The sequence below is a fragment of the Marmota marmota genome, unplaced genomic scaffold, assembly GCF_001458135.2.
Source record: "Marmota marmota marmota unplaced genomic scaffold, marMar, whole genome shotgun sequence".
Lineage (NCBI taxonomy): Eukaryota > Metazoa > Chordata > Mammalia > Rodentia > Sciuridae > Marmota > Marmota marmota.
Genome location: NW_026000224.1, coordinates 4,064,115 through 4,089,234, shown reverse-complemented (window position 1 = coordinate 4,089,234; position 25,120 = coordinate 4,064,115). Strand labels below are relative to the sequence as shown.

The following is a 25,120-nucleotide window of genomic DNA, read 5'->3' as shown; positions in this document are numbered from 1 at the left end:
ACCGTGACCAGGGCAGTGTGGCACTGGCTCAAGGACAGCGTGTAGACCAGGGAAGCAGAGCGCGAGTGCAGGAGCAAGAGCATGTTCTGACTGTGAACAACCCAGTGGCGGGGACTGTCTGCAGCCGTCGCCCTGGGCCCACGTCACATGCAAACGCGGATGTGGGTGGGTCAGACCCAGCAGAAGAGCTCCAACCATGAGCACTCTCAAAGGAAGCCGAAGGGCCAGTCTGGTGACCTCGGACCAAGCCACAGCTTCTAGGTAGGACTCCTGGCCAGGTGCCGTGGCCCGGCCTATGATTCCAGCAGGTGGGGAGGCTGAGGCAGGAGGATTGCGAGTTCAAAGCCAGCCTCAGCAACTTAGTGAGACCCTGTCTCAGACTAAAAAGTGAAAAGCCATGCAGATGTACCTCAGTGATAGAGCATCCCGGGGTTCAAACCCCAGTACCCGAAAGAAAAGAAAGGAAGAAAGACGGTTGGGAGAAAGGAAGGGGTGGGCGAAAGGGAGGGAGGGATGAGGAGGGGAGGGAAGGAAGTTCAGTAGGGCTGGGAATATAGCCCAGTGGTAAAGCACCCTGGGGTTCAATCCCTAGAGCCACCAAAAAAAAAAAAAAATAATATATATATATATATATATATTTTAATGCCACTTATATATCCATNTATATATATATGACGCCTAAATCACAAGCAACTGTGTCAGTGGGAAAAGAGATAAATTGGATTTCACTCAAATTAAAACTGTGCTTCAGGATATACAAGAAAGTAGAAAGAATGAGATAAAATGAATACAGCTCATGTGATATGATCAGATGTCCAGTTCACATAGCAAACCAACAGTGGGCAAAGGAACTGGACAGACGGCTCTGCAGAGAAGCTGCCCAGGTAGAAGTCCTTGGAGAAAGGCCAGTGGAACCAGCCAGTGCTGCAGGTTCCTTCCTGAGGAAGGGACACAGGTGCCCCCTGCTCAGCATTTCCTGTCGCCGGTGCATCCCCAAGAGAACTTCGTATTCACATCCTCGAAGTCCTGTACACGGTGACCAAGCACGGTGTTTATTGGTGGTGTGAATACAGCACAGATCCATCCAAGATGAAGGACAGACAACCTGGTCTCTGAAAATGACGGGAGGTGTTCTGCCCAAGGAAGGGTGAGGTCCTGCCACCGCAGCACGGATGGGCCTTGAGGACATGTCCAGGAAGAGAGCCACACAAAGGCCACCGCCCTCATTCCATTCCCACGACAGAGCAGAGGGCCTAATCACAGTCGCCCCTGCCCTGCCCGGGGACCCCAGTGGGCAGTGGTTGGCTGCTGTGGGGTGGACACATGTGCAGTCTGTCCAGGGCACACTGGCAGGACCCGGTTTGCTCCCTATGGGGGCCAGCCCCCTGAAGTGCACACCTCCAGGCTTGTGATCCCAGCCCTGGGTGCCCAGCCTGGAGGCCGCCCCACACTGCCCTGGTCCTGGGGCTCTGCTGCTGTGCAGATTTCCCAGTGAAACGTCTGTGGCAGTGAGATCCAGCTGAACCAAGCCAGCCACTCAGTGCTGGCCAGGCCCGGCAGGGGCTCTGTGGCTGCTCTGTTTCAAGTTAGGGCTCTTCCAGCCCCTGACGAGGCCAGGGTAGCGGAGTGTCACAGGGAGTTCTTTGGGCACTTTGGTCTGCCGAGGGTCAAGAGCAGTTTACCTGTGGTGTCCCACTGCAGGAAGACCCGTGGTTCCAGAGCATGGTCTCCTTGTCCCAGGTCGCTGAGGGGCTCCAGCTGGACCCTGCAGCCCACAGGAATCGCTCAGCTTGGTCTCCTGGGGTGGCCTTGGAGGCTGCATGGAGCTTCGGCTCCAGCCACCTGACTCCTCGGCGTGGCCTTCTTTTGACCACCCCCTGCAGAGTCAGCTGGAGGCCCACCAAGAAGAAGGAATGGTCATCTCCCACATGGCCGTGGCCGGCGTGGGGATCTGGATCGCCTTTACCTCGGGGTCCACCCTTCGTCTCTTCCACACAGAGACCCTGAAGCACCTGCAGGACGTCAACATCACTGCCCCTGTGCACAGCGTGCTGCCAGGTACGGGCGGGGCCAGCAGGGGGCAGCCTACCCTGACCGATGGCTCCGAGCAGAGCCAGTCAGACCCCTGGGCAGAGTGGGCGGCGTGGGCAGCTGTGGGATTTCCCAGCATGTCAGCAGGCCCTGGGGAGCAAGGCCCTGAGGTCAGGAACACAGGAAGGAAGGAAGCCCAAGGTGCAGAGGTGCCCGGGAGAGTCGAGCATGGAGCAGAGGGGTCGCAGAGGGCAGGGAGGGCGTGAAGTGGAACTCTTTAGCCCCTGGCCAGAGGCCCGTGGATGCTGCTGGGGACTTGAGGATTGTTCTCTCTGTGTAGGCTCACAGCCCCTGGGTGTGCATGTTCTTCCTGTGCACAGGCATGTAGCTACTGTTGTGAGCACATGTGCTGTGCGAGTGTGGACCCGTGTGTGTGAGCTTGTGGCCTGTGTGCATGAGTTTTATGTGCGTGAGCATGTAACTAGCACACGTGAGCATGTGCCCTGTGGTATGAGTGTGCAGCAGTTGTGAGCGAGTGTGAAGCTGGTGTGGGCGAGGGGCCCGTCTGTAGCCTGTGCAGCCTGTGTGGGCGGGTAAGCGTGAAAGGACTGCAGCGCCCCCAGAACAGGACCGTGGGCTGTCACGGCCGTGAGTGGCCATGTTGTCGACCTGGGTCACTGAGGGCTCGGGATGGGAGGCAGCCCTTGCAGAGGGATTTGGAGACTGTCTGCAGCCGCGTAGAAAGGCAGCGGGAGGAACGGAGGGCGTCTCCTTCCAGGCTGCCTGCCCTGGACAGTGTGAGGGAGGACGGGAGCAAGAATGGGAGTGGGGGGTGGCGGGACGGAACTGGGCAGTGGGCACTGGAGTCGGCTGCTGCTGAGGACGAGCGCCCCCCTCCGTCAGCGGCTGGCGACCGGCCTCCTGTGCTCGGTGGCGTTCCTCTGTGCTCCGGGACGTCGGCCTGGTTCCTGGCCCACGGAGGGCAAGTCGAAGCGGTCAGACCCTCTGGGGCCAGATGACTGGCAGTGTGCTCTGGGCGTGTGCGTGGGGTGGGGCGGAGGCTCCGTGGGCCTGGTGGGAGGGAGGGCTGGGCATGTTGTGGGGCGTTCCTGGGCTGGAGTGCTCCGGGGGGCAGGGAGGGGCCTGGGGAGCTTCTTCGCTGCCGCCAGCTGCTGTGATGGAAATGCAGAAGACCCCAGGCGGCTAATGAGGACAGGGCTGTTACGCTCTGAAGGTCTGGTCACAGTGCGTGCGTGTCAGGCCCTGGGGAGAGCCCAGTCCTCGCTCCTGGATGTGTGCACACAGGCAGGAGGGAAGTGGGCTGTAGAGTCTGACCCCACACAGGACCCCCACTGGTGCCCCAGGCCCCGTCCCCTCCTGGCCTCACCTCCTGAGGCGTCCCCTCATCGTAGGCGCTGGGCAGTGTACACGTCATGACCGCAGCAGTCGCCATTTATGATGTAAGAGACCAGTAATTGAGATTCAAGGCACACAGGGTCTCGTTCCACAGGAGGGATGGGGACGGGGCAGGGAGTGGGGCAGTGGAGGCCTGGGGACTGTGGGGGTGAAGGCCGGGGGTGCCGTGGTGACGCTTCTTTCCTTGGGGCCAGCTGTGCAAATCGTCTTCAGGACGTGTAGAGGACACTTGTAGTGAGAAAAGCAAAGACCTGTGTAACATAACGTGCATGTTTAGAGAAGAAGAGTGGCTCAGCCCTGGCCAGAGGCCTGTGGACGCGGTGGGGACTTGAAGATTGTTCTCTCAAGCACAGGCCGGGGGACAGGTGTTGGCTGGCGGACCTGTTACTGTTGAGAGGAGACGAGTTGGATCTACCATGGCCCACACACCCACTCCTCTGGCTGCCGTGCCCAGGGCGCCTGGCGATGGGGCGTGGTGATAAAGGGCCTGCTCTAAAGGCTGGGCCTGCTCTGCCTTGGTGTCTGTCCATCTCTCTGCTGAGACAGTCAGAAAGAAACCGAGGAAAGGAAGGCCCCGGCCAGTGTGGGCGGAGTCCACCTGTATGAAACGTCTGTGTGCATGGCGTCACAGAATCAAGGCAGGCCCGCCCAGGCTGCCCTCTCCTCTAGCCCTCCCCCGTCCAGGCCTGCCCCACCCCAGCCAAGGTGCCCACGAGGCCTTGTGGGCTCTGGTTTGGTGTGGTGAGGGGCAGGTTGCCTTCCAGCTCTGGGCTCCACTGCTGCCTGTCCACTGGGAAGGTGGCAGTCGAGGGCAGGCTCGGCAGCACTGCAAATGCAGAGTGGTCTGTTGTGCCTCTGAAGCCGGCTCAGGTGGTGTCCTCAGGATGCAGCGTGAGATTGTCCCCTCCTGTCTTGTGGTTCAGTGCCGCACTCTGGCTGGGCACAAAATAACCGAGCCGCCACACAGCCTTGTAGGTTCAAAACAGGAACTCCTTTATTCTCCGCACTCCCACGAACGCCACACACCAACCGGAAATCCCTCCTCCGGAAATCCCTCCTCCGGCACTCCCCAACCAACACAAACTCCCCAGGAATCCCCAAAAGTAGCAGGCCAGGCGGACAGCAGGGGTCTGATATACAGTTGAATACACAGCTTAACATAACCATCATCATCTCAGGGGCCTTTCTGGCAATAATGCCATGCGTCATCCCGACTCGGCTGTGGCCCTCAACAGTTCAGAGAACACAAAGGCAGAGGGTCCGCTCTGCCGGGTCTGACTGTGAGCATGACTGCGTTTACGCTTAAGTGCTTGGTGTCTGGACTCCAGGAGGAATCACGTACACACACCTGAGGGTGAGGCGAAAGTGCCTTTCTGTGCGTCCTAGGGATATAAAATTGAAGATGGCATGCAGATGAAGACAGGCCAACAAAGAACAGAATTTGAAGAAAAAAAGAAACAGCCACACCCTAGCCCAGTCTGTCCTTCCTTGAGATCGCAGCAGGCTCCGACTGCGGAGCATGGGGATACAGCCCCGTGAGCGGGGTCTTTGCCTTCTGTGTGGATCAGTTGTGGAACCAGTTAGCCAGGCTGCTTCGGTGGCACCCCCACCACACACACACCACGTGGTGCCGTCCAACAGGCGAGAGGACACAGTTTAGGACTGAGATGTGCATTTGTTGGGCTGGTCACAGGATGTCCAGCACAGGGTGAAGAATGGACAGCTGTGGACTTGAGGGCACTGTGCCTGCTCCAGGCCTTAGCCAGCCAGGGTCCTTTGCAGCAGGCATAGATGTTTCCTGCATTGTCCAGTCTACACAAAGCAGGACGTGTGGGTCACATGTAGCCCTTCCATGTCCCTGCCGAGCAGATGTAGCCCGCAGAAGTGATGTGACCTAATAAAAGCACCAAAATTTCCATTTAAAGTAAACCCCAGAGCATGTTGAAGGACATTGAGCAGCTTAAACTGGGTGCCAGGTGATTGGTGTGCCAGGGACACGCAGAGCAGCTGGGTTTCCTCCTAGCGACTTGGCAGTGCCCGGGGCCTGGCATCCCCGGACACGGGCAGCAGTGCTGTCATGCCTGGCCCTGGGCCCCTTGGAAAGCGAATCAGCAGCCGTTCCCGGGGACTGGTGTCTGACCTGGTTCCTCAGTGCTTTCAAACCAGTTAGGAAAGAGAACCCAGGTTCTACCTGCTTCCACCTGGTCACTAACCTGAGCTCCAGCTGTCCTCTGCGGAGCCTCTGGGGCCCACGGCTGCTGGTCACCTCCCGCCCTCCTCCACCCGGCCTCCACCCTAGAGGCTGCGTGGGCCTGTGTGTTTATTCAGGAGACACTTCTGAATAAAGGGCTCCTTGGCAGAGGCCAGGAGAACTCCCAGGTGACCCGTGCCAAAGCTGAGGACTCAGGAAACTCAGTCGTCCTGAACGTGCCGCTCCTGACAGAGGGGCGGAGCCGGAGGACACGTGGCCAGCAGGAACAGGGAGGCTCCTCCTCCTGGTTGATGTGCTTTTTGTCAATGTTACAAGCACTTGTTGGAAATCTGACTGTTCAGAGGGGACTTTTTTTTTTTTTTTTATAATTGTTTTATTGTTGGCTGTTCAAAACATTACAAATTTCTTGATATATCATATTTCACACTTTGATTCAAGTGGGTTATGAACTCCCATTTTTACCCCATATAGAGATTGCAGAATCACATCAGTTACACATCCATTGATTTACATATTGCCATACTAGTGTCTGTTGTGTTCTGCTGCCTTTCCTATCCTCTACTATCCCCCCTCCCCTCCCCTCCCCTCCCCTCTTNATCCCCCCTCCCCTCCCCTCCCCTCCCCTCTTCTCTCTCTACCCCCTCTACTGACATTCATTTGTCCCCTTTGTATTATTTTTCCCTTTCCCCTCACTTCCTCTTGTATGTAATTTTGTATAACCCTGAGGGTCTCCTTCCATTTCCATGCAATTTCCCTTCTCTCTCCCTTTCCCTCCCACCTCTCATCCCTGTTTAATGTTAATCTTCTTCTCATGCTCTTCCTCCCTACTCTGTTCTTAGTTACTCTCAGAGGGGACTTTTGAAAGCCCATTAGTTGTCTCTGAAGTTGTTTGTAAAGATATGTCATGTTTCTCCAGAGCCCTAAGCCAGGGGCTGGGGCTCAGGGCAGAGCGCTTGCCCAGCACCACAAAAAAAATAAGTAAAGTAAAGGAATTGTGTCCATCTACAACTAAAAAAAATAAATATTAAAAAAAAGCCCTAAGCCAACACTTCAAATTTATAATTCACTGTGGAGGAAAATTCAATTCAGACATTCCTCTGTAGAAAAATTAAAAGGTTGTTTCCCAAACCAAAATATTTTTGAATGTCAGATTAAAACGACTGTAAAACAGTTATTATATTCATTTGCATAGTTTTTAATTGGGTCTGGGCCCTCTCAAAGTCCAGGCCCCTGGGACAGGCAGGTGGGGCACCACGGGAATGGAGTAAACCCTTCCTGAGCACACCCTCCTCCTCGTCCTGGCTGAGGAGGCACAGCCTCAGAAGGCCGCGGGGAGTGCAGCCTCACCCCCCTGGGGCAGCCGTTCCCTCGGGTGGTGAGACAGGTCAGTGAACTTGGGGGCTCCGTGGAGAGCAGCTTCTCCGTCCTGCACTCAGGTTGTGGAGAACGCTGTTTGTGAAACCCAAACAGAAGTACAGGGCAGCAAATCAGTCCCAAGTGCCACCTCTGCCACCAGCCCGGACTCTTCCTCCTCGCTGTCCCGGGGTCGGAGGGAGTGGCCTCCGAGTCTCACTGGGCTCCTGTGCACATCTGTCCCTGTCTCCTCAGATGATGGCACTTAATGCTTAGAACACTCACCACGGCTCAGGCTGAGCCTCCAGGAAGACCTTCCTGTTCCTCCACGCTCCCCCTGAGCCTGGCTTGAGGACCGTGGGGCAGCAGGGGTGTGGCCTCTGCCGAGCGTCCACCCCAGCCACCTCAGCGCCTGTCTCAGGAGCTTCATTTTGTTTTGTTGGAGTCTGTTTTCCTCCTTTCAGATGCCCTTGACACTGCCGTGCATTTTGACATATTGCACGTACATGGCATAAGACGTACTCCCAAGTAGGATCCCATTCTGTGGTGCACGTGGTGTGGAGTTTCCTGGTCATGCTTCATATATGAAGGAGAGAGTTACGTCTGGTTCATTCTGCTGTCTTTCCTGCTCCCACCCCTTCCCTTCTTCGTTCCCCTTTGTCTAATCCAATGAACTTCTATCCCCTCTCCCCCCTTATTTTGGGTTAGCATCCATAATCAGAGAACATTCAGCCTTTGGTTTTTTTTTGGAATTGGCTTATTTCACTTAGCATGACAGTCTCCAGTTATATCCATTTGCTGGCAAATGCCATAATTTCATTCTTCTTTATGGCTTAATGATATTCCATTTTGTATAGATGCCACATTTTCTTTATCCACTCATCTGTTGAAGGACACCTAGGTTGGTTCCACAGCTTAGCTATTCTGAGTTGAGCTGCTGCTGTAAACGTTGATGTGGCTGGGTCCCTGTAGGGTGCTGGTGTTAAATCCTTTGTCTGTATACCACGGAGTGGATAACTGGGTCCAGTGGTGGTTCATTCCAAGTCTTCTGAGGAATCTTCTCGGGAGCTTTGAGAAGAAAACCACCTTGCTCACGTAGGGCAAGTCCAGGTCAACCACAGCTGCGCTGTGTCCCCGGCCCCCAGCCCTCAGCAGCCACAACTCCAGGGTTCCTGGGATCATGAGTGCTCTAGCTTTTTAACAAACATGAGTCTGTTTCAGATAAAACCAAGTGCGTTGGTTTTGAGTCTGTTTCTTTATTTTTCCTGTTGCCTAAACATTTCATGGAGTGACTTCTGCCAGTCCGCCTTGGCCCTGGAGCTGGGACGGGTCAGGGCAGAGCCACTGGAAACAGCTCAGGTCTACAGAAGACGGGTCCCTCCTCTGGACGCTGGCTTGGCCTGGGGGCGTGGGACCTGCCTCCCTCCCAGTGGTGGCAGAGCGTGCAGGGTTGGGGCAGCTCTGGCATTGCCCTTGAGAGGAGAGGTGCGTGGGAGGCCCTCCCTCCACTGCCCTGTCTGGCCTGGTCAGAGCCCTGGCTGCGCACAACAAGGGGCTTCAGGGGCCTCTCTGACTCCCCGGCCTGCCTCTGTCCTGACACCATGTCTGTGAGGTTCTCTGGACGGAAACTCTGGGTTCTCTCAGGCAGCGTCTTGTCTGTGGTGTGCCAGAGTGTGCCCTTGTGGTTAGCGGACGGCTCTTCACGTGTGTGTCATGGACACGTGTGGCTGCACTTCCTTGAAGCAGATGGTTTCAGCAGACGCCCAGGGGCTTGGCTCCCTCCAGAGGAGCCGGCCAGGTGCAGCGGGGAGGTGCCGGTGCCTCAGTGCCCTTGTTCCAGCTACAGCAGGTCCAGGAGCCTCCCCGTGTGCCTCCTCACCTGGGTGGGGGCACACACAGGTGTGAGCTCTGCTGTGGCTCATCCTGCCACCAGGCTTGGTGTCGGCTTGGGAGACTGGCCCCTGGTCCAGGGCGTTTCCAGGCAGCACACAGCTCCCCGCTGCCCTACTCCGGCATCACTGCGTGAGCCAACTGCAGGATACAAAAGCCACTTCCCTCTCTGTTGCCCAGGGCACCAGCGGCTCTCTGTGACCAGCCTCCTCGTCTGCCACGGCTTGCTGATGGTCGGCACCAGCCTGGGTGTGGTTGTGGCCCTGCCGGTCCCTCGGCTGCAGGGGATCCCCAAGGTGACCGGTGAGTGGACGCCTCCACCCATCTGCCCCTCCCAGGAGAGACTCCGGGTTGCAGTGCCCGTTGGTCTGGCTTTACTTCCTGGGTGTAGTGAAACAGGTGCCCTTGTTCCAGCTCAGGTCCAGGAGCCTCCCGTGGGCCTTCTCACCTGGGTGGGGGTGCACAGGTGTGAGCTCTGCTGTGGCAGCTGGCGGTGCCTGGTAGGTCTGGCTGCCTGTGTCGCGGGCCCCGTGAGAACCTCCCCCTGGAAGCTCTGTCGGTTGGGCGCGGTGGCCCTGGAGGAGCTCGCTGGGCTTCTCTGCTCCTCGGCTGGCCTCCCTTCAGTGCGGCCCTCCAGGGAAGCAGCTCGGCACTGTGGCTCTTGGGACCTAAAACACCCGAGTCCAGAACCAGCTTCCAGTCCAGGAGGCCGTCTTGGGAAGCGCCCAGCCAGGAGCAAGGCGTGGGCAGAGACCCTCGCCCAGCATCTCGTTCTCAGTAGCAGGACACAGAGAACCTGAACGTCCAGGGCAGGGCAGGACAGTGCTCAGAAAGTGGCTGAGCTGGCAGGGGAGGCTGGGAAACGGTGAGCGTCCTCACGTCCATGCGTCCTGCGGTCAGCCTGGGGGGCTGGTTAACGGATGAGGATCTGCAGGACGCTCAGCGGTGGGCTTCCCTGCCTTTCCCTCCTGAGGCCCTTGGCCACGGCCCCCGCCCAGGCCTGGTCTAGCAGGGGGCCTCTGCCCTCCTGTCCTGCTGCTGCACCGCCCGTCCTGCTCCCCCAGGCACCACTTTGCCACAGTGGTGGCACCACAGCGGTGGCTCTGGGCCCTCCCCGTGGGTGAGCACTGCTGCCCTCTGCAGACCAGCTCCCGCCGGCCACGGCAGACTTCACTCTGCCACTCCGCTTGCCGAGTGCTGGAGTCTCGCGGTGGTGGTGGTGGCGGGTTTTACCACTCCACCCGCTTTGGCCAGAGTAGGAACCCGGTGAAGCTGGGGCCTGTCCGCCTGAACGCGCTTGGTGAGGAGGGCCCAGTCTGCAGCCCGGCCCGCCTGGGTGGGGTCAGTGCTCAGGAGGCCCCAGGGGTCCCTGATAGCAGTGATGCTTTAAAATCTGAACCTCGCTCCTGGAAACTGAGAAGTCCTGATTTTAATTGATTTTTCCTAAGACCCAGAAACTTTCTGCAATGAAACAGGACAGAGTGGGGCTGGTGTGGCTCAGTGTAGAGCGCTTGCCTGGCAGGGTAGGCCTGGGTCCATCCTCAGCACCACTCAAACCCAAATAAATAAAAAAAAAAAAGGTTAGATTATTAAAAAAACAAACAACATTGACAGAAGCTGCTGAGAATATAGTCACTTAGTTTCTAAAACTGACACAGTTTAGGCTTGAACTTAAAAAGTCAAGATTTAGGGCTGGTGTTTGCCTTTGATGTAAATTTGAAGGATATGGAAAATAAATCCAAAGATCTTAAAAAAAAAAGTCAGGATTTAGGAAAGTTAGAACAAATGAGAAGGTATTTAATAGGGAAAACGGGAAACAGACTGTTTAGGTAAAAGCCTGGTCCTGCGTTCTCTTGGATGGACCTGCACGGGTCCTCCTTGCAGCCCTCGCCCAGGTCAGCGCTGGGAGGCTGCGGCTGGGTGGAGAGAGGCCCTGGGTGGGCAGGGCCCGGTCCCCCCTGCTGTCTGCTCTCTGACTGACGGACAGCCGTTGACCTGCTCCCTTTTCAGGAAGAGGCATGGTCTCCTACCATGCTCACAACGGTCCTGTCAAGTTCATCGTCACGGCCACAGCCTTACACAGGAAGGACCAGGACAAAGCCAGGGACAGCCCACCTCCTGGCCTGGAGCCCCAGGATGAAGACCAGAGGGACGTGCTCCCCACTGAGGGCACTGGTGCCAGTCCAAGCCAAGGTGACCTGGACACAGCCATCTGGTTGGCAGACTCCTGGGGACCAGTGAACCACAAGAGTGACCTGTCCTCTTCATCTGGGTCTCTGAGCTTGTCCCAGGGCTCCAGCTCACTAGAGCACAGGTCTGAGGACAGCAGCACCTGTGACCTCTTGAAGGACCCCACTGCCCCCCCGAGAAGCAGGGCATGTCGGCCCAGGAAGGCCAAGGCCAGCTCGGTGCTGGTGGTGTGTGGGGGCCAGGGCCACCGGCGGGTGTGCCGGAAAGCCCGGCAGCAGCCCCCGGAGGAGGTCGTGTCCTCTGTGATGGTCTGGCAGATCCCACTGCTGAGCGCATAGGTGGACAGAGCCTCCTGGAAGGGAGTGGCCTTGGGGCCACCTCTCAGCAGGTGCAGGCCCCTGTGGCTGAGGCCACCTTCATACCGGCAGAGCCAACTGAAGTGTGTTGGAAAAGAACGTGCAGTGCACCAGCGGCTCCCGCCTGCCCTCCATGTGCAGGGGACAGAGCCTGGTCCTCCGGGGCTGGCCGTCTGTGTCCTACGTGCCCCTGCACCTTCTCCTGTAGTGAATTCCTGGGGACATGTAGCTGTTCAGTAATGTGGGACTTACTAATAATAGCTCTCGGCCCTAACTCTGCTTGGCTCAGATTCCCTACCCTTATTTATATATTCTATATTTGCAAGTTCCCGGGTAGAATTTACAACAGTTTTTAAAAGCCAGGTAACACACACTAGACCAGTCAGAATGGTTTACCTTTGGAAGGGACCTGGGCTTTCCTAAGGGGTCTGATGCTTGTACCATATATTTTAACAAAGCATTATTTTTTATATTGCATTTTCTATTAAAAATTAACAGTTAAAGCCAATGTATTATCTATGGTGTTTGACAAATAATCTGCTTTGAACCAAAATGTTCATTGCCTGTCAACGTTTAGACTCAGGCATCAATACCAAATCATTCTTCCCTTGTCATATCAAATACTTCTGGACATCCTCATCAGACATGTGTGGGTTTCAGTACTGTACTGAGTACAGGAGAGAGCTCTGAGTTTCTGGTCCCAGACATTTCTTGCCCCATAGACCTGGAGTGCTGTGCACGTCTGCAATCTCATCCTGAGGACTCACGGTGTTCATCAGCACAGGTGTGCTGCTGGCCTGGCAGCACCAGGAGGAATGCCCCCACTCTGCCATGGAAATGTCCCTGCAGGACACTGCTGCTGGCCTGGGAGCAGCCCAGAGGAGAGCCCCACTCTGCCCTGGGTCTGCCTCTGCAGCTGCAAGCCCGCGCTGCCTGTTGGGTGCACGGCCACTACTGAGCTCTGTTTGTTCCTCCTGTGTTTCTGTACCATGTGCTAGTACCTGGTGAAGTTGGGTCAAAACAGTAAGAAAAAAGCCTATTGCAGGCATTCCCCAGGAACATTTCTTGGCACTTTACAGATGACTAAAAATGCTAATTTTATGACTTAGCCAAATATTTTCTGAGTTGCATATACACTTCCAAGCTTTCTTAAACTGTTAGCTGCTATCTCCTTTCATAAATAAAGTCTTCTTATTAAAAAAGAAATTCAGCATTACAAGTTGCCTTTCTCCCCCTGCAAGAGACTCAGCCCTCACTACTCTGATGGTGCATGATGTCACAATTAGGTTGTAAGGGCAGAGCCAGAAGGGTGATCCCCCCGCATAAACACACAAGGGTAACTACACCCAGGAAGGGAGGTGTGGTCTGGCCAGTCCTTTAGCACGGACATCACCACTGGCCAGCCAGGAGACTTTGTGTAAACCCCAGACACTTACCGAGTGTGGGAGAAACTGCCCTGGACCGCAGGGGACCCTGCAAGAGACTCAGGCCCTCACCACTCTCCTGGTGCGGGTGTCCACCATGTGAATGGGTTGCAAGGCCAGGGAGGACGCCGTGGTGCGGTCTGGGCCCAGAATGAGGCTGCGCAGCAGCTCACCTCTGCAGCCCTAGGGACCAGGGGAGAGGGTGGCTGGCCCTGGGTTCTGAGGCAGACCCGGAGGGATGGCAGGGGACTCCCTGAGACGGACCAGGAGGGAGAGGGTGATGGCAAGGTTCTTAAGGACGCATGTGGCTGTGTGGTTTCCTGGGACGGCTTCTGGGTCCTGCATAGCAGGGTGGCCTGAGTGTGCGACTAAGAGCCAGAGCCCTTCCACATCTTACTAAAGCAGAGGGCAATTGGGAGTGTTAGACTGAACTTGCCAAGTAGGACAGAACTCATCTAGTGACCGTGCTCCTGAGGGGGCTCAGAAGACCTTGATGATACTCCATGGTGGTTCTCAGCTCCACAGAGTTGAGCCCAGGTGGCTTGCACACAGTGGGCGCGAGAGATGGCAGGAAGACCAACACGCATTCAGTGGACAAGTCTGGTCTTCATTTTCCTGGAGTTGAATCAGATGGGCAACCAAATAACTTCTCCATTTGAAGAAGCAAGAATTGGCCAGCAGAAGTACCACTGAGTGTCCGTGCCCCCCTGATAATTCAGAGGTTGAAATCCTATTCCCAAGTACAACACCAGAGGTGAGGCCTGTGGGCACAATCAGGTTGTGAGGGCAGAGCCAGAAGGGCGATCCCCGCATGAGTAAGGAAGGAGCCTCAGAGAACTCCCTCACCCTTTTTCTACGGGGACTCTGCTGGCAGTCAGCTGCCCCTAGGAAGAGGCCTTCCCTGGACCCACCCTGCTGCCCCTTGACCTTGGACTTTCAGCCTCCAGAGCTGAGGAAATGAATCTCTGTTCCTGAGCCACCCACACTGTGGCACTTTGTTGTAGCCACCCTGGAAGACGGCCAGCTCCAGCCCCTCCCAGGCCCCGCCCCTGACTATCACCACCTGGAGCTCTTTACCTGAAGGCGAGATGAGTTCCGCTTGAGCGAGGACCGTATGGGAGAGCCGGTGTGTGTGGCTGCAGTCCCTAGTCCTCGGAGCTGGGCGGGCTGCAGTGGGGAGGGGGACCGCAGCGTGGCAGGCTACAGCTCGGGCTGGCTGAGCAGGTGAGCAGAGCCGCACCCTGAGCTGGGGAGGGTGCATCAGAGTCCCCAGGTCCTTCTCCTAATGTGTCAGTGGGACTCAGCAGCTAGCAGAAACCTCATTCTGGCCCCTGGCCTGTGTAGCCGTGTCGGAGAGCCAGTTGGGGGGAAGTCCCTGAGCACTGCCCCTCCCACAGTGGCACATCCACCCTGCCCTCCTGGACAGCTGGCAGAGATCAGAGCCCCCGTGGAAGACAGGATGGCCAGCCCTTGTCCCCATGCATCCCTGTGCAATTCATGGGGCTGACACAGCAAGCCCAGGCACTGTGGGAGGTGTGGGTAGGACCCTGTCACAGCCACAGCATCAAGCCCAGTGTCTGGGGGGGGGGGCAGGGCGTGTGGCTGTGCCTCAGCACCACCTGCAGGTGAGGGGAGTCTGCCTTTACACCCCAAACTCCGTGTTGTCTCGCCTCAGCTGTGAAGCCTGCTCCCTAGTATAGTCCACAGCGACACTGCCCACGGTGGCAGCCTTCAGAGGCCCACTGGCCACTGTGTTGATGGCGTCCTGCTGCCTGGAGACCTGCCAACCAGGTCCCCTAGGAAGGTGCACACGGGATAGAGGTGGGATGCAAGCCCTTCCCCGTGGAGCCCTGGTCCCTGAGGCTTTTAGGGGCTCAGACCCAAGGCCTTCTGGATGCACTCATAAGGCTAGGTTGTGTCACAGGGCTTGTCCCACCATGGGTACATGACTACAGGCCTCTTTGGATTTCGGATGGAGCACAACTGCACGTCGGGTACTGCCCCAGCCCACTGGAGAGCCTCTTGAGGTATCTGCAGAGTTCTGTGGGGCAGGTGCCTCCCCTAGGGCCTCGGGACAGGGTAGAGCAGACAGCACTGGGCCATCTGTGGCAGATTCGGTGGAGAGAGAAAACTCTGGCTGCCGGGGGGGCCCTATCAAGCCCTGACCACTAGAGCTATGAGCATGACTGAGTTCTGCAGCAGGAGTTATTACCTGTTGGAACAGCAGCACTTGGACTCCTGGCCACCGAACAGTGTCCCGGCTCAGGCTGCTGAAACATCACACAGGAACCCGCAACTCACCTCTCAGAGCTCTGGAGGCCACTGGTCCAAGGTGAGGGTCCCAGCATGACGTGTTCTGGCTGGCAGGGGCCTGGCTTCTCACTGCCCTGCCATGGAGCAGAGGAAGCACACTGTCCGGTGTCTCCCCTCATCAAGGTGCCAGTGTCCTTTCAAGGACCCCCCTCGTCACCAGTTACCTCCCAGAGGTCCCACTCCAAATGATGCCATGTGGGGTCAGGGCTTTGCCATACAAACCTGAGGGAGACGCCAACCTGCCATCTCTAGCAGACACTGTCCTCTGTGAATTAAGCTGCCTGTTGTGAGTGACCTCATACCCGGGGAGCTGTGGCGAGGTGGGCAGTGAGCAACCCACTGCCAGAGGGCACTAGCCCGAGCCGCAGCCCAAGAGCAGACCCAGGAGCAGAGCAGGTGCAAGAGCCGATCCCCACACACCCATCTCACTGCCACTGTCCTCCAGAACTGGTCTGTGTGCAGGCCCCAGACAGCCCAGGCCCAGGGGGCCAGCTGGGAATGGACGGGACCACAGGACTGACAATTCACTGTCCACTGCAAGGAGGCCCTGAGGAAGCCCCAAAGGGAGTCCTCCTGGGGAGCCCACAGTCCACGCTCAGCCCGGCACCTCCTCAGGAAGAAGCTAGCAAGACCCCGTGGCCAGGAGCTGGGTCCCCCAGGCAGCCGGCCCAGGGAGCCAGCCGGGCGCCTGCTGGAGGCCAGGAACTGCAGCAGCTGGGGGGCGTGTCTCAGGGTTGGACGCTGCACCTGATGCGCTATCAGTGGGTGACGTAAAGCCTGGCGAACCCCGGGCCTGGGGACCAAGGGGCGAGTGCAGGCACGGCCCGCCCACCCGTCCCCTGTCTCTCCCCCAACAAACTTATCATGGCTGCATCCTCAGGTCCTGCTGGGATTTCCAAAGACAGAAATGTCCCCCCGGGGACAGAGTAAGAGTTCCACCAAGAGTAGTGGGACCTTTGACCTTTTGGTGGTGGGCAGCAAAGGAGAGAGTTCCTGAATTGCTGGGTGATGGACACTGGTCCCCTCGGGAGGCCAGGACCCTCCTACAGGAAGGGGCAGGAGGAAACAAGAGGGCTTGCTGGACTGTGTCCTGGGACTCCATGGTCATCAGTAAACACCAATGATGTGCCGCAGCCACCTCAGCCTCAGGCCTCAGCCTCCTCGAGTGTACGGCCTCTCATGCAGCCAACGTGCTGGCCGAGGGGCTGCTGCGATGGGGTGAGGAACTCGGGCAGGCCGGGGTCTGGCCTGACATCCTCGCCCTCCCTACAGGCTGTAAGAGGCTGCAGCGACCCCAGGGGGCTGAGGACCGTCCCAGAAACGCGCACAGCCAGCATCCCACGGCAGGTGTTGCCCCAGTGCCTGGGAGCGGGCAGCTGCAGGACTGGTTTCCTGGAATCAGGGAGTGTGTAGGCTGAGAGTCAGCTGCTGGAGGGGACCGGTACTCGGTGTCCCAGTGGTGTGCTGTTGAGAGCTGGGCACATGCCACTCTGGACTTGCCTGCCCCCACCTCAGGCTTTTAGCATCTGCTCCAGGGAGCCCCGAGGCCTCAGCCCTCTCCTGGGTAAGGAGCAGGTCCGACCCCACTGAGTGACCCAGGAGGGACCCAACTTAGGGCCCAGGGCAGCTGATGGTCAAGGGGACTTGACCAGGAGTGACAGAGTAGAGGAGGGGGCAGACACGGGCGGCAGTTCCTCCCTCCACAGCCCGGTCTACAGGACAGGCTGTCCAGTCCAGCTGCAGATGTATGCCCATGAGGACGCCTGCTCCCTCCTCCCTGTCCCCACCTTGCTCCATCACCTGCCACCACAGAGGATGGGCCCTGCGTCCAGTGCTGCCGGCTTTCCCCAGGCCTGCCGGCAGGGGCCACACCCCTGAGCCACAGGATGTCGAGGCCGGCGGGGGCGTGAGGTTCATCTGAAGCCTGGAGTTGAGTGAGGCCGACTCCTGAGAAGGGTCCTCAGGGACGGGGACTGGCTTGGGCACAGGTCATGGGAGGTGGCAGGCCAGTTGGGAGTGTCAGGAGATGGGCAGTGCACCGGCTGGACACTCTGAGGTTATTGAGTGCTATTGCGGTAGGCAAGGCCTTGAGGGACAGCCCCTGGTTCCTGAGCGCTCTCACGAGATGGGGGAGTGCAGTGTGTGTGTGTCTCTGTGTGTCTGTGTGTGTCTGTGGGGTGACCAGCGGGTGAGGAAGGGGTCCCTGAAGCCACACTGTGCCTCCTCGTGACTGCCTCGTGGATGTCTGTCCCCAGCTCCTGGCCGCCTCCTGTCGCGTCCTGATGGGCCAGCGCCCGTGCTGCCTGTGGGGAGACCACAGGCCGAGCCCCACGGGATGAAGAGCACAAAAGCTTGCTCTTCCCTAGTAACTGCCCAGGAGCAGCTTGGACAGTGTTTATTCTGGTGGAAACAGAAAGGAGACAGCTGGCGGCTACCCTGGCCCCTGTGGCTCTGAGAATCAACCCCCGACAAGCAGGTCAGCGCCGCTTGGCACCCCAGGGCTTCTGTCAGCACGGCGCCTGGGAGTTCAGGGTCCCTGGGTCCTCCCCAGATACTCAGCACGTCCTTGCTGCTGGGCCGGCGCCAGGTGGCACTTCTGCGAGTTTCTGGTAGGAATTTGCCAAGGCCTGGCCCCGGGGGACTGGAAACTCAGCCACCTCAGTTTCCTCAGCTCTAAACAGGGTGGGAATTCCAGCCACCAGAGAATTGGGTTGCACTCGAAGGGCTCACGAGGGTGCTCTGTCCACCCGGAGCTCTGGCCGGTCCTGTCAGCCCGGTTCCAAGCGTGAGCAGGTGACAGCCTGGAGCCCTCCTGTTCTGTAGATGGAGCATGTGGCTCGGCGAGCTTGGGGTCTTGCCAAAGACAACTCTCCAGGGAGCAGAGAAGCTGTTTCCCCACCTGGCTCTCCCGTGTCCTCTGCTGGCTCAGGACTGGACACTGCCCAGCTCAGCCGCTGGGTGCCGAGATGGTCTTGAGATTGCCTGCAGAGGGACCGGGTCACTGCTCTGTTACCAGCACTCAGGTGGTCACGAGGGAAGGGTCAGAGTCACAGGGATCAGGGGAGTCAGGACACAGACAAAGCTCGGGCTGGGCCGTTAAAGTCCACCTGCTCGGGTTGGTGTCCAGCCAGGGAACAAAGCAAACAACAGGAGTGAAGCAAATCCCAAAGGGAACTGCCCACAGAAATCAGGACTTCAGGCCACCTAGGCATGTGGCCAGTGAGAGGGAAGCTCAGGCCGTGGTGGCACCTGGTGATCTAACACCTCCTGTCCCACTGTCCTGTTTAGAAATTCCAGCTGAGCAAGAGCGACAAATCCACGCCTTACGGTCACTTTGAGACCACTGTTTATATTCTTAGAGTTCTACTGTTTGAAAAAAGTGATAAGTAAACGGTTGTGGTGATGCTCATTGATATCATCACTATCACTAATGACAGATTTTATACGCTCCCGATGGTGACTTCCAGCTCTGGGAATGCCCCTCTGCCAGTTTTGTAGCGGTGTTTGTGGAATTGAGAGCTGGGGCTCCCTGGGTTGTCCACTCTGCCGTGTGGGCTCTGCAGGGCTAACAGAGCCACTGCCTCAGCGGACCAGAAGGAATGCAGAGCGGTGGGCCGTGGGACCCCGCCCGGTGGTCCTGGCAAAGCCAAGGCGGGAGGGGGTGGGGGGGAGGGGGCGGGGCTTTCCCCAGGACCACCAGGGGCCAGGGCGGTGGGATGCAGGGTGGCCTGGATTGGCCCGGCCCGCCCTGCCTTAGGCCTCCAGAGTCGGGCTGTGGACCCAGCACCGGGAGGGCTGGGAGGCGATGGAGGAGACCCTCAGGAGCCACCTGGAAAGGGCTCTTCCTGGCCAGGGCAGGGGACCTCACAGGCTGGCCCAGGAGAACCCCTGGTGACCCAGGAAGGGAAGCAGAGGATGAGGGGTAGTTTTCTCTTTAGGTAATAAGGAGGGTTTGTTTTATTTTCTTCCATTTATGAAGAGAATGATTGCTTTTGTCTCCTCCAGGAACATCATAGGGGATTCCTGTTCTATGTCTAGTTCTGTGGGTCTCTCAGGCGCGAGTCACCAACACAGGGGACAAGCGGCAGTGCGGGAGGCCCTCGGGACGCCTTCGGGTGTCAGGACAGTGAGTGCAGGGAGGCACTTCCGGGACATCCTGGTAGCCCACAGTGCCTACAGGCTGAGGCGGGTCCCCTCCGTTCACCCTCCTGTCACTGCCCTGTCACAGTGAGCCTTGGTTGGCTTTTTTTTTAGTATTTATTTTTAGGTGTAGATGGACACAATACCTCTATTTTTGTTTTATGTGGTGCTGAGGATCGAACCCCGGCCCCGCCTGGGCTAGGCAAGTGCTCTACCCCTGAGCCACAATCCCAGCCCCTTGGTTTGCTTTTGTTGTGAGCACAAGGGACACCAGCTCCTTCTCCCCGTCCTCAGGGCTTGCTGTGCCTACCTCAGGCAGCACTGTGCTCTAGTTTGAATTTTAAAATCTCTTGTAACTTCTGGCAGAATTTGAATGAAGACTCATGATATTCTTAGAATTTTTTTCAAAAGAAAAGTTATGCCATTGGGTCAAGAATATACTATGTATTTTTTGATTGACTGTTATACCACAAAAGGTAGAAAAAGATAAAGGAGATAACTTCTTAATCTACTAAAACATCAAATGTAAAATCAAAGGTAAAATTGTCTTTGTATTTTTGTAAAATTTAGATAAAAAATCAATGTCAGTGTATGTGCACATTGCTGAAACCTACGTGGTATGTCCCCCCACCTTGAATACCCTCACTTATCACTAAGCAAGGTTTTATGGTAAACTCAGAATAAAGGGGACTTGGATTCATATTCAGCAGAGAAAGGAAGCATGATTCCTAGTTGCGGGAGACATTTAGCATACCTTATTTAAAGCAAATTCAACGTAGGCACGTTCAGATGTACACAAATGGTGATCTGAAGTTGGCTCGTCAGTTTCACGGGGGATTGCAGAGGAGCTCCTTATTGAAGGTCAGGTCTCTCTAGATAAGGAGGCTGTTCCTGTTACTACAGCTGAATACCGTGGACTGAGAGGCTCATAGGGAAAGTGTCTTTGGTTCTTGGTTCGGAGATCAGGCAGCCACATCGGTTGGGGCCTTCTTGCTGGGTGCTCTGCAGAGTCCTGGAGGTACAGGGGATCATGTGGTGAGAGGGGCTGAGCACCTCCTCCTCCTCTGGGGCCAGTCCCTCAGACCAGGCCCCACACTGTGGCCTCATTTACCCTCGGTGCTGACCACTGTCCTACTTCCTAATACTACTTAGGATTACCTTCCACCCTCTACGTCTCACAGGGGTTAAACTTGGACTTCAGTGGTGGTGGGGCCCTTCAAACAACAGCTTGAGGCTGCTGGCCCAGACCACCTAGGCCCCTCGGTCCAGGCTGCTCGTTGGGGCCACTCACTCCCAGCAGGATCTGCTGCCGCCATGTTTGGACCACCTCATTTTCCCCTGGGGAAAGTCACTCCACTCATCTGGGTGTCAGAGTTGCTGACCAAAAGGTGTTCAAGCTACCCTCCTGGGGCATAAAGCTCCGTTGGCACTTGGGAATGGGTCTCATCTGTCATTTCAGAGGACTAAGGACTCTGGGTGGGGGGGAGGGGATTGCAGCAGAGGTAGAGAAAGACCAAACACGGGTGGAGGTGTTCTTGGGGTGGAGGCAGAGGGATGCCCACCTGACTTACCAAGGAGGGCCGAGCAGAGGCGCAGCTCAGGGCTGGCCACTGCCCACCCAGGCCCTCTGCACCAACGCTTGACCAGCTTCCTGAGCAGGGTGGGGGCCAGCTAGAAAGGCCCTGTGAGTGAGGGTGACCAGGGCAGGCACTCTCCAGGAAGACAGACCCAGGCTGGAGCACCCAGGCTGCACAGGAGCCAGGCCTTCCCCTTTCAGCCTGGAGCTCCCTGCTGCCCTCTGGGGTCCTAGGGAGGAGCCTTCCTCCCTTGCCCAGCTGCCAGTGTCGCCAGCAGCCTGCACCCCACCAGCCTGGCTCTGCCTCCCCCCATGCTGCCTTCTCCCCGTGCACCTGGGGTCCTCTGGACTATGCCTGGGCCTGCGTCTCCTCTTCCTGTGTGGACGCCAGTCAGGCTGGGCTAGGGCCTACCTAAGGGTCTCACTTTAACCTGACCGCCTCCGTAAAATCCCTTTTTCCAAATACACTTGTGTTTTGAGATACAGGGTTCAGGGCTTCGGCTCCTCTGTTTTACAGGACACAGTTCAACCCATCGCTATCTTTGAGTTGAGGTTGTTCACAGGAATATGTTATCAGACAAAGGGTTTGTTTGTACCTTTCAGGGTTCACTACTTCAGTCCACACACTAATTAAAGATGACTTGAAAAATTAGATGTTTTGCCATCATTTTATCATCACCAGTGAGATCAGTCGCTTAGTTTTATCTGGGTCTTTGTCCTGCTACGCTTTGTATAAAGCCTTTACTGCTCTTCTCTTCTGGTGACAGCAATGAAATTTAGAACAGATTTACGTGAACAGATTTGTGCATCTTGGCTGCCAAGGGGCTGGCATGGTGGTCGGTGAGTGCCTTTTCTGGACTCTGGGCTGTCCATCTGGAGCTCACCCCAGCCTCGGACTGCATACTCAGGGGGTCCTGCCATCTTCAGCAACTCAAACAGCCTGAAGAGACATGGCTCACTGCCACATTTAAGCTCCACAGTTAATTATTAACTCATAGAACAAAATATTTTTCATGTTTGGGAAGAAATCAATCGGTGAAATTAAGCTGGGAGATGTACCAGAGATGCCAATTGATTGTTAGCACACTGATTCCCGTACATGATGTCAGGACATGTGCGTGTCGTGAGTCGACTCGTTCATTTGGAAAGGCAGCTTTACATCATAAATGTCAACAAGGGCTTTGGGCTCTGCAGGATAAGAATCACTGCCTTACCCATGTAAAGCATGTGACCTTGATGATTTACATTAAACTCTCCAAACTCCACTCCAAAACCAAAATGATGCCCACTTCCTGTTATCTTGCAGAACTGCAGAGATACTATATAGAGATATGCCTTGTAGATTTACATGAAATCATGTTCAGCTCAGATAACTTGCTCTAATGTCACCTAAAAATACTTGATAATAACTACTAACATTTTATTTCCTTTTAAATTTATTTTCCAAAAAAGGTTTAACAAGATCAACACGAGCACCTTAATGGTTAAGTTAGTGATTGTGAAACTCGCTCAACAAGGATTCATTGCCTCTGCGGAGCCTGCACGGTGCTGAAGCAAAGCCAGTGACCCATCACAGTAGAAGAGCAAAGACAGAGAGTGTCAGACATTCATATAATGGCATCCCTCTTCCTTTATCCAGCATCGACCAAGCATGACTGCACAGTGCTGGGCCCTGGGGTGCAAAGCTAAACACAGACTCTCCGATTACCTCAGAAGTTTCATCTCAGAACAGAGCTGTCTGGAGCTGAATCCCTGGAATGACAAACCAGTGTGCCAGCATTCGAGTGTCGGCCACAGTGGTCTTCAGTGTCTTGGGTGCTTAGCATATTGCTCCCTGCAAACAAGGCCTTCAGGCGCTTGCTGTGGCATGCCGGAGGAACCAGGGCCCCAGGAAGAGAGAGGTCACAACATTCAGCAGCTTCTCAAGGATGTAGATGCAGAATTGGTCAGAGCTGCAGGGAGTGGTCTGGTCATGGTGAGGTTGACATAGGGGAGTCCACGGAGATGGCTTTACTTTTACACAATATGGATGCAATTTTAAACAAACCAATGAACACTGTTTCAAACCAACACACATTTTCAAATTATTCTTTAGTGCCAAGAGCTGGAAGCACTTATAGCAATTGGCTCTATTCCTGACAGTTATTGGAACTTAATTGCTTTGGGGGTGGGGAAAGAGAAGTGCATGGAGTCTTATAGCTGCTAAAAGCCCTGGGGAAGTTGTCTGTGGTGAGGTCCCTGTACGTGTGGGAAAACAACACTGTGTCCCAGCAGGATCCAAGCCTCCTAAGGGGGGTGAGGAAGCCCAGAATAAGCAAGGGGACCCACAGACCAGCTGCCTCTTGTGCATCACCAGTGCTGTGTATGTGAGGACATCTACACAGGGGACATGAGAACCAAGAGGTTCAATCCATTTGCTGAGAATCACCCCAGAGTCATGGTGGAATCAGAAGTGACAAGTGTGAGCCAGGCACAGTGGCCACATCTGTAATCCCAGTGACTTGGGTGGCTGAGGCAGAAGGATTGAAAGTTCAGGGTGAGCATGGGCAACCCAGTGAGATCCTGTCTAAAGTAAAAAGGGCTGGGGTGTGGACCAGTGGCAGAGTGGTCCTGGATTCAATCCCCAGGACAACAAAAAGAAAAGAAAGGTTAAGTGTGAGTGTGCTCCCTGGGAAGCACACCCACCCAGTGTTAATCCTCAGGTAGGGTCATTCACTCCTCCTTTACAGAGGAGGAAACCCAAGCAGAGGGAGGTCAAGAACCTTGCCCAGATGAGGGGGCCTGTGAGGGCGAGTGTGTCTGCTGTCACTTGTCATATTCCGGAGCTGGCTCTCTGCCCTGCCAGAGCAGCTTTCACATGTGATTGGGGCCAGCATCCAGAGGCCATGAACCGCTGCACCTGGAGAGTTTGGGGACCCTGCATCAGGGTGCATGCTTCCTTAAGTCTGCCCACTCTCGGTCCTTCCTGAGCCATAAAGGCTGTAATGACATATCGTGACCCTTGAAAGAGCTTCATCATTTAAGATGCACCCCTTCTTCCTGTCATCATACCCCAGGTTCCGTTTTAGGACCCTAGAGAGACCCCTGTCGATACAAAACTCCCGGTAATGCAGCGAACATTCCTCTGCAATCTTCCCTGACTTTGTTGGGGCTATAGCCCATTTTCTAAATAAAACATTTAATGTATGAAAACGGGTGTGGGGGTACAGGGATTGAACTGATGTTTTATTTTTCATTCAATAAGAATCCATGGAGAGCCCCCTGTAGGCCAAGCATTGTAAACCCAGTGGGCCTGAGGGAGGCCCCACATGGTCCCTGCTCTGCATGCCTGCAGAAGATGGCACAAGTCAGCACCACGGTGGGCCAGCGGGTGGGCACGGGGCTCATCCCCAGGTCAGGTCAGCCTTCTCAAGCTTCTCTTGAAGAGTGGGTGTGAAGTTAAATGTATTCTCCACCAGAAGGTAAGCAGAGAAGCACCTAAAGACACCAGGAGACTCAAGTGTTTTGGAGTAAATTGAAAAAACTAATAATGGAGCATGATTTTGGGAATTCTTCCAGCCCAAAGGACTGTTGCTGCTATAGTTAACTGAAAAAAAAAATTATATATATATANATTTATTATTTTATTTGGGCAACATGTCCCAAACAGGAGTTAACTGACAAAATATTTTAACCCCAACACTTTGCCAGTTTCTGCCTCGTTTAATCCAGCTCTTGAGGCAAAGTGGGGTTTTGTGTGGCAACGGAATGGAAGGTTAAGGATATTCTCCGAGTGCGCTTGGGTGCTGGAAGCTGCAGGGTAGGTCATCCATATTCATCTGGCAGAGACTGCCAAAAGCCAAAGAAAGGAAGCAGCGAAAATCAAGGCTCCCGCGCTCTCTGCTCACAGGAGTGCAATCATTGCACAAACCATCAAAACCAGCATTCCACCCTACCGCCATGGTGGAACTCTAGGCCCGGCTAGGTCTGGAGGCCTGGGCAGTGTCAGCGCGCAGCAGGGACTCCGGGACCTGGGTGGCCAAGGCGGGTTTGGGACACGAGAAAAAGTCGTCCTGCTCGATGTTCCCAACTTTCTCAAAAGTCCGGAACCCACGAGGTCGTCGGCAGTGGGCTGCCGTCCTCCAACCGCGTCAGCGACGCACGCTGCCCGTGTTGGAAAGGCACACTCGACCCCTCGCGGTGGCGGTGACCGGGTGGCGGGCAGACCTGCTGGGGACCC

General features: G+C 55.9%; 1 protein-coding gene and 1 long non-coding RNA gene across 2 annotated transcripts in view; one reads left to right on the top strand and one right to left on the bottom strand.

Annotated features, from left to right (window-relative positions):
• Positions 1 to 12,654, top strand: part of Arhgef10 (Rho guanine nucleotide exchange factor 10) — an 88,862-nt gene extending 76,208 nt beyond the window's left edge. The window contains exons 27-29 of the mRNA XM_048792814.1: positions 1,884 to 2,058; positions 9,083 to 9,205; positions 10,913 to 12,654. Coding sequence (XP_048648771.1) covers positions 1,884 to 2,058; positions 9,083 to 9,205; positions 10,913 to 11,430 — 816 coding nt within the window. The 3' untranslated portion in view covers positions 11,431 to 12,654. The remainder of the gene's footprint in view (positions 1 to 1,883; positions 2,059 to 9,082; positions 9,206 to 10,912) is intronic.
• A 3,453-nt stretch (positions 12,655 to 16,107) lies between these two features.
• The window catches only part of LOC125613249, a 10,657-nt gene continuing 1,644 nt past the window's right edge, over positions 16,108 to 25,120 (bottom strand). The window contains exons 2-3 of the long non-coding RNA XR_007343761.1: positions 20,080 to 20,337; positions 16,108 to 18,167 (exon numbers count right to left, since the gene is read on the bottom strand). This is a non-coding gene — a long non-coding RNA (uncharacterized LOC125613249). The remainder of the gene's footprint in view (positions 18,168 to 20,079; positions 20,338 to 25,120) is intronic.